Below are 15,203 nucleotides of genomic sequence, written 5' to 3' on the forward strand. Positions count from 1 at the left end.
AGACTTGAGTCAACCCTCCAAAGGCACCACCATAGTTCATACTCTGAGCAGAAGGCTCACTCATGCACATTATTTTGGAGAGCTTGAGGTCAGTTGAAGCCAACGTCCGATCTTCTGCGATAGTAATGTACACAGTGATATGAACAGGGCGACAGTGGTTAGCAGGTCCGTCTATCAATCAGGGGGTTGGTGGTTCAATCCCCGCCCTAGTCGATGTGTCCTTGAGCAAGTCACTTGACCCTGAAATGCTCCCTGTAGCTGTTCTACAGTGTATGAATGTAACATGACTGTAAGTCGCTTTGGATAAAAGAAAAGTAATGTAAACCTTTACATCCCCCACGTACATTAATGAATGGATGTGTGACATCAAATAGAACAGCCTTCGTGTTCTTTGCAGTACGGATTCATCAACAGCTGCCTCCAGTCTCTGGTGATGGAAAGGTTTGGCCAGGAGACCTGGGACAAACTCAGGTACACACACACACACACACACACACACACACACACACACACACACACACACACACACACACACACACACACACACACACACACACACACACACACACACACACACACACACACACACACACACACACACACACACACACACACACACACACACACACACAAATAATGGTCCAGGTCTTTGCATAGCTCTCTACCAGGGGTCCAGGAGTCCTTCATGACCTACATGGTGTATGACGACAAGCTAACGCTCCACCTGGTGCAGGAGGCCTGCTCACTGCTGGGTAAGCATACTCCTCCATATGCTGGTCGGAGCGCGAGTGTTGCATTCATTCTGTGGCCATTTTGGTGCTGGAAACATTATAATACCCAACAGTCCCTCAAAATATGAAACCCGTTTTCTGTTTAGGAAGAACATCCAGGGCCCAGTGCCCAGTGCAAACCACTCTTTAAACCTCTTCTTCTTGGGAAGGAAGTAAGACTCAAAGCCTGCATTGCCTTCAACCATAACCATTCCAACTATTTCTATTTATTCGTGTTTTTTCTATATTCTCCTCTTTTATCTTTTGTAAGGAAACGTCATTATTTCTCGTTATTTTTAAAAAATCAATGATAAAAATCAATGAATAAGAAAACGAGTATAATTTGTGACTCAAATTGAAACACTCTGCCGAAGAGGCTTTTTGTTGTTGTATGGCCACTATTGTATTCAGGTACAATATGTCTTTTTTTGGACAAACACTTTCATGTAAAGAGTTTAATATTGGTATATTGGAGTAAAAAAGCAGAAACGTAGTGGTATACATCTGGAAACTGAATTACTAATAACAAAGTCATTTAAACGTTGTTTAACATGTGTTTCTTGTGGAATTACCAGAAAAACAAATGTGCGCTATAACCACAATGAAAGGTGTTAACAATGTCCCCAATGAAATGCTCGTTGCAGCCCTGCATGCACAATAACCTCAGACTCAAGGAACATGTTGCATTGTTCTGTTCATTTACAGACTACTACTGTTTTCATGTCAGACACACAAGAAATACTCTTCATGTTGTCATGAATAAAATGAACTTTGTTTTATAATGTCAGTAGTGTCCGGTCACAATATGATACACAGTACTTTACACTACACAAGTCGTGCACATGACAAGTATAATATTTATTGATGCATGCAGATGATATTTGGCAGCCACACTGACAGATTATGAAACGGATGTGTAAATCATAACAAGAACTGTTTTTTCACAGCTTGCTAAACTCTTCCCAAGGGTCTGATTATCTAGACTGGACATACTTTTGGGAATATGCTCTAATAGAATATAACAGGTGTGCACTGGGAGGCCGGACGACAACATAAGAGATGTCTTTTTATATTTGTCATGTTTCAGATGTCTCTGCTGAGGTGTTTCTGAAGCTCTTTGGAGAGCATTTCTTTGTTTTCTGTAAGAAAGCAGGCTATGACACCATGCTGAGGACACTGGGAGGAACTCTCATTGAGTTCATTGGGAATCTGGATGCTCTCCACAGTTACCTGGCTCTGTCCTATCAGGTAACGGATGTGCATCATCATTCCTGCTATTGTTTGGTGAGAGTCAGGGACAGAAAGACGACGGCTAGACAATAATAATCAATTCTGTTATTGTCCCTTTTCGCCAGCGTCGATCTGACGAGGTCAAGATGAGCTGAACTCTGCTCCCAGAGTTCAGTAATATATAATATAATAAATATAGAAGAACACGAGGATACATTTCCACCACAATTTATCAACGCATCAATAAATATTACCCCAAATGGTTTTCATGTGCACCTCATCAATTGATAAAGTTAAAACATCAGCATTATATATATATATATATATATATATATATGATCACAACAATTTATTTTAAACAAATCTATTCAATCACACCGTTATATTATCATATCAATCATCAGGAACCAATTGTTGATTTAATTGATCCCTCTACCAGTAAACATTAAAGAAGCATTGAATTATTTATTCTTTATTACACATCTAGAAAGTAAGCTGTAATAATGACCATAAGTATTATTCCTTCCCATCATCTATGGGAGGAAACCAGTCACATATTGGGAAACACTGTGTTTTGGATGGGATCCTCCCATCAGTGTATGAATGTTAGTTAGTCATCAGGACTAACTAACATTCATACACTGATGGGAGGAGCCACCATGTAAGGTACCACCTGTCAATCAGGACTAACTAACATTCACACACTGATGGGAGGAGCTACCATGTAAGGTACCACCTGTCAATCAGGACTAACTAACATTCATACACTGATGGGAGGAGCCACCATGTAAGGTACCACCTGTCAATCAGGACTAACTAACATTCACACACTGATGGGAGGAGCCACCATGTAAGGTACCACCTGTCAATCAGGACTAACTAACATTCATACACTGATGGGAGGAGCCACCATGTAAGGTACCACCTGTCAATCAGGACTAACTAACATTCACACACTGATGGGAGGAGCCACCATGTAAGGTACCACCTGTCAATCAGGACTAACTAACATTCACACACTGATGGGAGGAGCCACCATGTAAGGTACCACCTGTCAATCAGAACTAACTAACATTCACACACTGATGGGAGGAGCCACCATCTAAGGTACCACCTGTCAATCAGGACTAACTAACATTCACACACTGATGGGAGGAGCCACCATCTAAGGTACCACCTGTCAATCAGGACTAACTAACATTCACACACTGATGGGAGGAGCCACCATGTAAGGTACCACCTGTCAATCAGGACTAACTAACATTCACACACTGATGGGAGGAGCCACCATGTAAGGTACCACCTGTCAATCAGAACTAACTAACATTCACACACTGATGGGAGGAGCTACCATGTAAGGTACCACCTGTCAATCAGAACTAACTAACATTCACACACTGATGGGAGGAGCTACCATGTAAGGTACCACCTGTCAATCAGGACTAACTAACATTCACACACTGATGGGAGGAGCTACCATGTAAGGTACCACCTGTCAATCAGAACTAACTAACATTCACACACTGATGGGAGGAGCTACCATGTAAGGTACCACCTGTCAATCAGGACTAACTAACATTCACACACTGATGGGAGGAGCTACCATGCAAGGTACCACCTGTCCATCAGGACTAACTAACATTCACACACTGATGGGAGGAGCTACCATGTAAGGTACCACCTGTCAATCAGGACCCCTGATTGACAGGTGGTACCTTGCATGGTAGCTCAGAATTATGTTTCATGAACTGAACTCTAGAATCTGAACCATCCTTTCTGTCTTCTAGGAAATGAATGCACCGTCTTTCCGAGTGGAGATGACTGATGATGGGACGATGCTACTTCACTACTACTCTGATAGGAAGGGCCTGTACCACATTGTACCTGGTAAAACACACAGTCTCTATAGAGTTAAGGTTAAGGGTGGGTAACTGCTCCAATGGAAGTGCAGAGAAGGGTGGAAGACTACAACTCTGCTTCTGCTTCCTGATCTGAACTCTGGGTCATGGATTAAGTCCGTTAATCAACTTGGCCATGTTCACAGAAATGAGACGCGCTCCATCCCAAGTGGGATGAATGCCGTCTCGACTCATCAGATCAGGCTTTCCCCAGAAAGTCTGCCAGTTATCTATGTAGCCCACATTGTTTGCTGGGCACCACCTGGACAACCAGCGGTTGAATGACGACATACATTGAGTTTTCCTATAAGAGTAAATCCTATTTTTATATAATGGTGTCTTAGGAATGCAATCCGTAAAGGAAGCTGATTAGAGTGCAGGAATTGAAAGAGTTTAGAATATGAATTGATGGTATAATAAAGCAGACAACAAGGGGATCCTAACTCTTGTCTCACTTTGACTTATGGGTCAACGGCCCGTTCTCATTCCCAGGGTGTTAAATAGTGAGTTTTGTCCCATACGACGCACAAGGCAGGCTCTCACGTAGTGTCAACCCCTCAGAGTCATTATCAGAAGAGAGAATGCTCAGGGAGCGTGATGACGGCATATGAAGACTAAAAGGAAACAGTGCAACTTGTCCCAGATTTAATAGTTCATTCCCATCAACTAAACTTCCTCACCTGCTCTCCATTTCCTTCATTAGTCATGCACTATTATTTTATCAATGCGATCTCATCCGTTCATCATAATTAAGACGCTAAAGGTTACTGACCAAGCGTCGGTAATGGAAGCCCTGGGATGAGACTAGGCTGAGCCCACTTCCATGAACTCGTGGCCAGTGTCTCGTTTCTGCCCCCCATAAACAGATTGAGGGGTCCCTACACTCCATCTCTATGCATGTACCTTCTCTGACTGAGTACCTGGTTTGGAAGTAAAGCCCAACTCCATCGTAACCGGTTTTTAGTCCAGGTTCAAGCTTTCTGTTTCTGAGCTCGTTCTTGCAGAATTTGAGGGTGAAGTTCAATGAATGTGAATGTCTCTGAACTGTGTTTAGGTTGCAGTCTGCTCTATATTGACCATTTACTACAAAATGATCACTCGTTAACTCCGTAAATGTTTCCACCTCGCTGCAGGTATCATTGAGGCGGTTGCCAGAGACTTCTTTGATAGCAAAGTGACCATGATGGTTCTGAATCAATCGGAGGAAGACGAACGCACAGGGAAGAAGGAGCATGTTGTGTTTCTGGTGGAACAGACCAACCAAGCTAGCAAGACTACAGACCTTTCCAGTCATCGAGGGGTGAGTGTCTGTGGGTGTATGTGCACGCTCTGATTCTTTACCTACATCATGCGTTTCTAAATCTTGGCCCTCCTGTCCCCAGGAGGCCTTATTCAGAACAATGAGGGGCCGGTGTGCTTCACTGGCTGGGACTAAAAGCGGCTGGGACCTGATCAAAGCTGTGGTTTGCTCAGATAAAGGTTTACGCTATGATTTTAAATAGAAGTTATGATTTTTAAAGACTTTGCCAGATAAGTGGCTGCTCAGAAGTACTTTACATAAACAGTTGTTCATCAAGTGAAGAGAAGCTCCCGGCAGGGAGATGAGATACGATCGGCTAACCACATCTCAGCTCTGTATTTAATGCAGACGGGACATTGATTTCTATCTTTTGGAAAGATAGAACATTAGAGTGTTTTCCAAAATGCTGAACTATGAATCTAGTTAATTAATAATAAAGAGAAGTTTAAATGAAGTAGCTCGTGTTCGTGCTGGGTGATCTGCTGCATTGTATTATGTGAAGCCCTCATGTTAAGGTACTCGATAAGGTGGGCGCAGAACTGAAAACTACTGAATGTTACTACATGTGACTATGAACAAGACCTTCAGGACTATAACTGGTGAATGTGAACCTAGTTATCTGTATGCACTCTTCAGTGTGTAGTACAGTAATTAAACAGAGGCCAAAAGGCCAGTATATGATAACATCTTGAGATATGCCGTAACACAACTCAGTAATGCTGTTTTAACACTGATGGAATGGGTGTGTTTCATTTATTTCCCAGGCATCCCCCACTGCACCTTCAGTCCATGTTACCCAGACAAGCTGTGGGTGGAGGAGAAGGCTTTCTGCCATGCGTTTCCCTTCCATATAGTCTTTGATGAGGATGTAAGGCTCCACTTGTCTATGTGCTGTAGCTCCATGAGAGTATGGTATTCTTTCTTTATCGGATTCATTGGCACAACTGGGTTTTCCTCCTGATAGCTTGTGTCTTTGTTTCTGGTCCCTGTTCTGGGCTGTCCATCAGCTGAAGGTAAGACAGATGGGGGTGAATATACAAAGGTTTCTCCCAGGTCTCCAGGCCAGAGATGCTACAGTGGACCAACTCTTCACCATTATTCACCCACAGGTAAAACAGAGTCACAGAGCCAACAGGTTTGTAATGTACCAGCATGCATGTTAAAATACTTCAGCAAAGAAGAGCACAAAGAGTTGAATGAATAGAAGAGTTCCAGGGAACGCACAAGGCAGAGAGGGATGGAGGGAGAGAGGGATGGAGGGAGGAGGGAGGGAGAGATAGAGAGAGAGGGGGGGATGGAGGGAGAGAGAGAGGAGGGAGAGAGAGATAGAGAGAGAGAGGGGGGGATGGAGGGAGAGAGGGAGGAGGAAAAGGGAGGAGGGAGAGAGAGATAGAGAGAGGGGGGGGGATGGAGGGAGATAGAGAGAGAGAGAGAGAGAGGGGATGGAGGGAGAGAGGGATGGAGAGAGGAGGGAGGGAGAGAGGGAGGGAGAGAGGGAGGGAGGAGGTAAAGGGAGGATGGAGAGAGAGAGAGAGAGAGGAGGGATGGAGGGAGAGAGGGAGGAGGAAAAGGGAGGAGGGAGAGAGAGATAGAGAGAGGGGGGGATGGAGGGAGATAGAGAGAGAGGGGGGATGGAGGGAGAGAGGGAGGAGGGAGAGAGAGATAGAGAGAGGGAGGAAGAAAAGGGAGGAGGGAGAGAGGGAGGAGGGAGAGAGAGGGGGGATGGAGTGAGGAGGAAAAGGGAGGATTGAGGGAGGAGGAAAAGGGAGGAGGGAGGGAGAGAGAATGGGAGGAGGGAGAGAGAGAAATACATATAAAATAAAAATACCCAGCTCTCAAATAGCATAATCATCATAATAATTGTCCTGTTCTAGTTCATTAGTTGCTGAGTTGGTTCCATTTGTCCTGTTGGTCTGATCTGCTTTTCTTTCCTTTTGTGTAGAGTTTGGTTTCATGGAACTCTTTATGGGCCCAGAGTTTAGTAAATTGATTTTTGGGTGACTAAAGTCCTCCATTTCAAAAGCTCCAGCTGTGACTTATTTTGAGTATAGAGTATGTATACTCTATATAGAGAGTATTTATACTCTATACTCTATATAGAGAGTATTTATACTCTCTATATAGAGAGGTCCTATCTGATTGTAAATATGTTGACTGGCAACATTGATATAGCTTTGTATACCGTGTCATTTGTGTTGCACCTTGATCCCAGAGTATTGATTTTATCCAAATAGAATGCAAGTGAAGAAGAGTTTAATGTTGGGCTGCAGACATTGAACCAGTATTGTGCATCTTCCATCTCTGTCCTCCAGGTAACTTTTACTATTGAGAACATCAGGAAATTCATCAACAGTCAATTTGTCTTGAAGAGTTGCAAAGACACACACACCACGCTCAAACTAAGAGGTGTGTTATAATAAACAGTACATGTTGTACACACGCACACACACACACACACACACACACACACACACACACACACACACACACACACACACACACACACACACACACACACACACACACACACACACACACACACACACACACACACACACACACACACACACACACACACACACACACACACACACACAGTAAGGGGTCTCATAGAAAATGGAACGAACCAAAATGCTAAAAAAGAGAGCCATTATGAAATTCTATTTTTTACCCTGCGGTGGAAATATGCTGTGACTTGTGGGGGGTCTTGAAACACTGTGGGGGCAGACCCGAGACTGAGAGGAGGTCTTTGGAGTCGTCACCCACGCTGTCCGTCTACATCACCACAATATGGACATATCATATATGACACTGATATATCATTCCCCTTAACACGCCACAGACCTGGTCCAGGACTGTGATGTGCACATTGTGTGATAGGGGTAGGGAGAAGAAGAAAGTCATTAAGAGGAGAGAAAGATGGAAACGGAGTTGGCCTGTACCCAACAGCTGCGTAGGCAACCACTGAAATATAGAATATAATATACGTGTGCTGTATTCTCTCCATCAGTTAACTTGTATTCCATTCATGCATAGGTCAGATGTTGTGGATGGAGTCTCTCGCCTGTATGTTGTACCTGTGTTCTCCGAAGCTCCGAAGCCTTCAGGAACTTCAAGATGTCGGCCTTTACCTGGCTGACCTGGCCCAGCACGATGTCACCAGAGACCTGGTTCTCCTCAACCAGCAACGTCTAGCTGAGATGGAGCTCACCAACCAGCTGGAGAAGAAAAAGGTAGGAGAGCAGCTTTTAGTTCCTGTAGTCTTCCGTCCTGGAAGCTCAATTTAATGCAAATGATGGCCTTTCTTTTCAATTCGATGAAAAGTGATCACAGGGATTTGTCTCTTGAGGCAAATCTGTTGTCACATGCATGTAAAATGAGTAGATGAAGCTGTGCTGTAACACAAGTACCCATGAGAGCCCCATGTTCAGAGGGAGTCACTTCCATGATCATCTCAGCCAGTCTGTGTTCTTTGACCACATTTTTAGGACTAAGGAAAACGCGGTAATAGTGTTCATGCAAAGACTCCCAATTAGTATTGTGGAGACCTTTGATTCAAGATTGCACAGCAGGGTATGGACTCATACAGACAACAATAGACAATATAGACACAATCCACAGAAGATAAATGCATTACAAAGAATAAATAACACCAGAAAATGCCATATGAGACATTATTGACATCAGAAAGATGCTAAATCTAAAGACCACATCTAAAAAGGTGTTCATTGAAAAAAAAATGTAACTGCTGCTGGAACCAAAGTCCTATTGAGAGGTTCAGTAGAACACTGGGGCCTCCTGGGTCTCACTGAAAGACCTTCTGAGTGGTTCAGTAGAACACTGAGGCCACCTGGGTCTCACTGAAAGACCTTCTGAGAGGTTCAGTAGAACACTGGGGCCACCTGGGTCTCACTCAAGAACCTTCTGAGAGGTTCAGTAGAACACTGGGGCCACCTGAGTCTCACTCAAGAACCTTCTGAGAGGTTCAGTAGAACACTGGGGCCACCTGAGTCTCACTGAAAGACCTTCTGAGAGGTTCAGTAGAACACTGGGGCCACCTGAGTCTCACTGAAAGACCTTCTGAGAGGTTCAGTAGAACACTGGGGCCACCTGAGTCTCACTGAAAGACCTTCTGAGAGGTTCAGTAGAACACTGGGGCCTCCTGGGTCTCACTGAAAGACCTTCTGAGAGGTTCAGTAGAACACTGGGGCCTCCTGGGTCTCACTGAAAGACCTTCTGAGAGGTTCAGTAGAACACTGAGGCCTCCTGAATCTCACTCAAGAACCTTCTGAGAGGTTCAGTAGAACACTGAGGCCTCCTGAGTCTCACTGAAAGACCTTCTGAGAGGTTCAGTAGAACACTGGGGCCACCTGGGTCTCACTCAAGAACCTTCTGAGTGGTTCAGTAGAACACTGAGGCCTCCTGAGTCTCACTCAAGAACCTTCTGAGAGGTTCAGTAGAACCCTGAGGCCTCCTGGGTCTCACTGAAAGACCTTCTGAGAGGTTCAGTAGAACACTGGGGCATCCTGAGTCTCACTGAAAGACCTTCTGAGAGGTTCAGTAGAACACTGAGGCCTCCTGAGTCTCACTCAAGAACCTTCTGAGAGGTTCAGTAGAACCCTGAGGCCTCCTGAGTCTCACTCAAGAACCTTCTGAGAGGTTCAGTAGAACACTGAGGCCTTATGAGTCTCAGTGAAAGACCTTCTGAGAGGCCCAGAATCACACATGTGCCTCAGAGGGCTTAACATGCATCTTAGCCCTTGGTTTTTATATGGATCTGTTTCATGGAAGAAACTAGTATGCAATATGATGGTAAATATGAGTTATTGCATGTGTCGTCCTGTAGGAAGAATTGAGAATCCTGTCGCAGCACCTGGAGGCTGAGAAAGAGAAGACGGAGACTCTGCTGTATGCCATGTTGCCCCGTCACATAGCCAATCAGCTTAAAGACGGCAAGAGCGTGGAGGCCGGTCAGTCATCCATGGAGCCGGCCGTCCATCTCTACATGTCTGCTCGTTGCCCTGCCAACCCGTCTCGTCTCTTTCAGGGGAGTTTGAGGTGTGCACCATCTTGTTCAGTGACGTGGTGACCTTCACCAGCATCTGCGCTGCCTGTGAGCCCATCCACATCGTTCACTTGCTCAACTCCATGTACTCCAAGTTTGACCGACTCACCAGCATACATGACATCTACAAGGTATTCCCTCTGGGGGAATAGGGGGTTGGAAGCATGTGGAACGACTGTATTTCACTACAAATGTGTAATCTCTGACACAATTAACACCTTACAATGTTAATTGTGTCAAAAATTACTTTTTTTCCATTCAAAATGAACAATGATTTACCTGTGAAGTTATTAATTCAATCTGAATCCTGTATCATATTTGCTTTTTGAATCCGAATCCTTTCCAAGTCCTGACTGAATCTAATTAGGTTCAGTTTTTAGTACGTTTAACTAATTAAAAGTAAACACATACAAAGCAGAAATACTCTGGTAGACGTCGTCATGTTCACAACATGTCGTTTCCATCTGAAAATGAAATGAGCATACCTCAAGAAGAAGCCCTGAACACTGCTCACAAAGAGCTGAAGTCACCTACTAAATACCCTCTGCTCACCCCTCACTATATGTCTCCACCTCACTGCATATCATTGTGTGTGTGTGTGTGTGTGTCTGTGTGTGTGTGTGTGTGTGTGTGTGTATGTGTGTGTGTGAAAAGGTGGAGACTATTGGTGATGCATACATGGTGGTGGGTGGCGTCCCCGTCCCCACAGGAAGTCATGCTCACCGAGTGGCAAACTTTGCTTTAGGGATGAGGATCGCTGCCCGAGAGGTCCTCAACCCTGTAACAGGAAAACCCATACAGGTGAGGGTTATGAATCATAACAGGAAAACCCATACAGGTGAGGGTTATGAATCATAACAGGAAAACCCATACAGGTGAGGGTTATGAATCATAACAGGAAAACCCATACAGGTGAGGGTTATGAATCATAACAGGAAAACCCATACAGGTGAGGGTTATGAACCATATCACACTTGCTGACATGGTGTGTGTGTGTGTGTGTTCCAGATCCGGGTGGGTCTCCATACTGGTCCCGTGTTAGCCGGGGTGGTGGGGGACAAGATGCCCCGCTACTGCCTGTTTGGAGACTCTGTTAACACCGCCTCCAGGATGGAGAGCCACGGAGTCCCCGACCACATCCACCTCAGCACCTCCACTTATCGGTGTGTGTGTGTGTGTGTGTGTGTGTGTGTGTGTGTGTGTCACACCCACAGCCAGCTGTAACAGAGAATGTAATCCCCCTTTATTAATTCCCATATTCAGTTAAAGATTAGTAATCACATGCAAACCACGGATCTTTCCGTGAGGTCTTTTATGTCTGAGGCTGTAACATCACGTCTACATTCATAAAATACAGGTGAGGGTTATGAATCATAACAGGAAGTGCTACAGAGCAGCTACTAAACAAGATGGCGTCTCTGTACAGACCCATTCTCCATGTGGTGGTGTGCTACAGAGCAGCTGCTAACTAACCTTCTATGGAGTTATGGAGGTTGAAGATGTACAGAAAGTACATCTTCAACATATTGGGCTGAAGATTGGATGTCTTCCTTCTGGTCCCGTTTCCCTCGGCAGTGCGCTGAAGGATGCTGGCTTCAACATCCAAGAGCGTGGGCAGATTGAGGTGAAGGGAAAAGGACTGATGACGACCTACTTCCTGTTGGGGAACCTGCTGCTGTCTGAAGAGAGCATCATGGGAAGAGAGGTCGGAGGGGCCGGTCTTTACAGGGAGGACCTCTATGGCCAGAGCAAAAGAGGTATACAAAATAGACTAATTCATAATGATCAAACAGATGTGAGGTAATGCTCCCATGTAGACCTGAACTCGGGTTAAAGAGTCACAATGTTTTCTAAAAAGGTCAAAGTAGTCCGTAGTGGTCTCCATTGTCCAACATGCCCGCCCCCCCCCCGCTATTTCCTGTCACGATGCCAGACGACTCGGTGGAGTGGACATTGATTAATATTGGTTAAACAATGCGTTATGTATCCACACATGTATGATTCCTTTGTTCTCCACACAAGTCTGGCCCTTATGGGTCCTGCATGGATGAAGCTGGCAGAAGATCTGAAGCTGCTGAGCATCAAACTCAGCAGCACGCTGACATCTAGTGGTTGAAAAACGTATGGCAGCCCTTGAAGACCCCTTTAAGACCCGAGCCCTTTAAGACCCCTTTAAGACCCGAGCCCTTGCTGTATAGACATTGAGGGGTAGTATGTGACTGTGTGGATATCACAGTTTATTAAATCATAAAACATGTCTCTTTCATTTAGAGTCTGAGGTGAGAACTGAGACCGTACTCAGAGACACGGGCTCCGATGGAGCCGGTGCCCCGAACCCGAGCCCACCAGACTCAATGGCTCCCTTTGCCTGGGACATCAGCCCCCCTTTTGAGACCGCCGACAACAGCTCCAACACATCCTCAAGCAGACTCTGTGTCTTATTGTGAGCCCACTGAGCCTCCAATAGATGGACCAGCAGGGGCCACATTACATGAGGACCAGGGGCCACGAGGCTGACACTGTTACAACATCACTGTGACAGTTTACATGTGGATCACACGGTTCAGTACGAGCTGCACTGTAAACGGTTACTTGTCAAAGGCTGCCAGTTAATAACTGAATGTCACAGTGCATTTCTCACAGTGTGCCGTAGAGGCCATTATTCAAAATGACCTCTCACATACATATGAAAGGCCTCCGATATTCACTACACACTAATAAAAAGCTCTTACATACTCTGCATATGCTCACACGCACTACATAGATATTGCTGATATTGCCATTTTAAAAATAAAGCTTTTACATTACAAACCACGACCAGACTTTTATTGTGAATAATTTATAGGAAAATCTGTTTATTGCAGAAGTAATTAACCGGTGGAGTTTTTTTAGTGGCCATTTATTAATAAAACAGGTCTGCTACTGGAGAATAAAAACACTCCTAATAACACTGTAGAATAAGCAGTACACATGATACTTGTATTGTGAATGTATAACAATGTTTAAAATATATCTACTCACTGGAACGCACACCAGCTGCCCTGTCTACTGTCACCTGTCATCTGCTATGCCGACGACACCCCACTTTGTTTTCAGCTGTCGTGCTTTAACATATTGTGGGATGGTCTCAGCACGCTGGTTCCTGTGGCCCGTGGGCGGGCCAGCCAACTGTGCGCTGCAGATCGTAGTTCACTGTCCATCTATTTATAGTTAGGTACTAGTGTCACATGTTTCTGGAAACCTACGATTCTTGTGATTCTGACTATCCACTCAGTTTCAAGATCGGACCACCACAGCAGCTACAGGCAACGTCTTTGTCAGACAACAACAAACAAACAAACGTTTTTCAAATCAAGCCGACTCACCGATGAAGCCTCGTTTTGTGCCACAGATCCATCACAATCCAATAAAAACGGTCTTGTTACGTCGTAAAAAGGTCCATACGATCCAATCCAGTAAAAGATGTTGTCCAAAACACGTGATTACATCCATAAATATCCAAAAACTGGTGTTGCATCATTTCAAATCAGCCAGCAGATATGTAAAATCCGTTCACTTCCACACACGGTTAAAACCAGGATATCAAACTGTCCATTGAACTCTAACCTTTCGAATTTAAGCCAATAGGAGCGAGATATCCTCTTCTAAACCCACATTAGCCAACCAGAGTCAGCGTAGAAGAAGAGGGCTGACCACTGAGCGTGATGTGTCAAATGACACTGGATTCGAACAGCCAATGAAAAGACGAAAACAACTGTCCCCCCCTAGGGTGCCAGTTGTGTGGATAAACCCGTAATTTCACTGCGTAATGATGATTTTGGTTCATTGTGCACACAATTTGGTTTCAATTCGGGGAAAAGACACAATAAAGTGTTTATGCTTCAGTTCCTTTGTGTCAGCAATAGTGAATATGTATATGATTCCTCTGTGTCACCTTTCATTAGGGCCTAAAAGTCTCCAAATGGCCTTTATTGGAAAACGCCTAAACATAACCAGACGAAATATGTGTCAAATCTTCATTTTCTGTGAATTATAATCTACTTTTTACTTGGACTAGGTAAGGCTTTATGCTATGCTCCCAGCTATAATCATCTGCAGGCATCTATTTCACAAAAATATTCAGGCGGAAATAGAAAATCTTCTACTTATGTGTGTGCCAACTTATATTACTCAATGTCAGCAGCACTTAAAGTGATTCTGACTGTTGGGGGAGTGTTACCTTTCAAAAGAGACCACAACCTGCATTTACTCCAAATGGTTCTCCTACAGCTTTCAATTTACTTTGGGTACGTCTGGATAGGCGTTTTTCCTGAATTTTACAGGAACGCTAAGAGGTTGTAAAGACAACAACAGCAACAACAACAACAACAGGACGGTCTTGAGCCATGATTTCGCTTCCAGTCTGGAGCTTGAGACACACTAATGATCTGAATGTGGTATATTGCTCCTTTATTATTGATAATCATCTTTCAACAGACAGATTGTATGGTGAGGTTGTGAACCAATAGGACGCTCCGTTTTACTTCTGTTTAACAGAACCAGGGAGTCTTGATGAGTTTAGTTCTGGTTTAGTTTTGTACTGACTCTCTTCCTCTTCATTGTTCATGGAGATGAGGTGTGTCTGTTGACTCCGCCCTGTTTACACTGTTCCTTCCACTTCATTGTTCTGTTGGCTCCGCCCTGTTTACACTGTTCCTTCCTCTTCATTGTTCTGTTGGCTCCGCCCTGTTTACACTGTTCCTTCCGCTTCATTGTTCTGTTGGCTCCGCCCTGTTTACACTGTTCCTTCCGCTTCATTGTTCAGTTGGCTCCGCCCTGTTTACACTGTTCCTTCCGCTTCATTGTTCAGTTGGCTCCGCCCTGTTTACACTGTTCCTTCCTCTTCATTGTTCTGTTGGCTCCGCCCTGTTTACACTGTTCCTTCCGCTTCATTGTTCAGT

At 44.5% G+C, this 15,203-nt stretch overlaps 1 protein-coding gene across 1 annotated transcript in view; it reads left to right on the top strand.

The window, feature by feature from the left end:
• gucy1b2 (guanylate cyclase 1, soluble, beta 2) overlaps positions 1–13,030 on the top strand; it is a 20,619-nt gene extending 7,589 nt beyond the window's left edge. Inside the window, exons 5-20 of the mRNA XM_034546995.1 lie at positions 369–471; positions 658–752; positions 1,858–2,018; positions 3,788–3,887; positions 5,032–5,198; positions 5,281–5,377; positions 5,963–6,066; positions 6,206–6,307; positions 7,511–7,604; positions 8,235–8,431; positions 10,045–10,168; positions 10,246–10,394; positions 10,918–11,064; positions 11,272–11,426; positions 11,839–12,020; positions 12,535–13,030. Coding sequence (XP_034402886.1) covers positions 369–471; positions 658–752; positions 1,858–2,018; positions 3,788–3,887; positions 5,032–5,198; positions 5,281–5,377; positions 5,963–6,066; positions 6,206–6,307; positions 7,511–7,604; positions 8,235–8,431; positions 10,045–10,168; positions 10,246–10,394; positions 10,918–11,064; positions 11,272–11,426; positions 11,839–12,020; positions 12,535–12,710 — 2,153 coding nt within the window. The 3' untranslated portion in view covers positions 12,711–13,030. The remainder of the gene's footprint in view (positions 1–368; positions 472–657; positions 753–1,857; positions 2,019–3,787; positions 3,888–5,031; positions 5,199–5,280; positions 5,378–5,962; positions 6,067–6,205; positions 6,308–7,510; positions 7,605–8,234; positions 8,432–10,044; positions 10,169–10,245; positions 10,395–10,917; positions 11,065–11,271; positions 11,427–11,838; positions 12,021–12,534) is intronic.
• Positions 13,031–15,203: the final 2,173 nt, after the last annotated feature.

The sequence above is a fragment of the Cyclopterus lumpus genome, chromosome 2 (assembly GCF_009769545.1).
Source record: "Cyclopterus lumpus isolate fCycLum1 chromosome 2, fCycLum1.pri, whole genome shotgun sequence".
Lineage (NCBI taxonomy): Eukaryota > Metazoa > Chordata > Actinopteri > Perciformes > Cyclopteridae > Cyclopterus > Cyclopterus lumpus.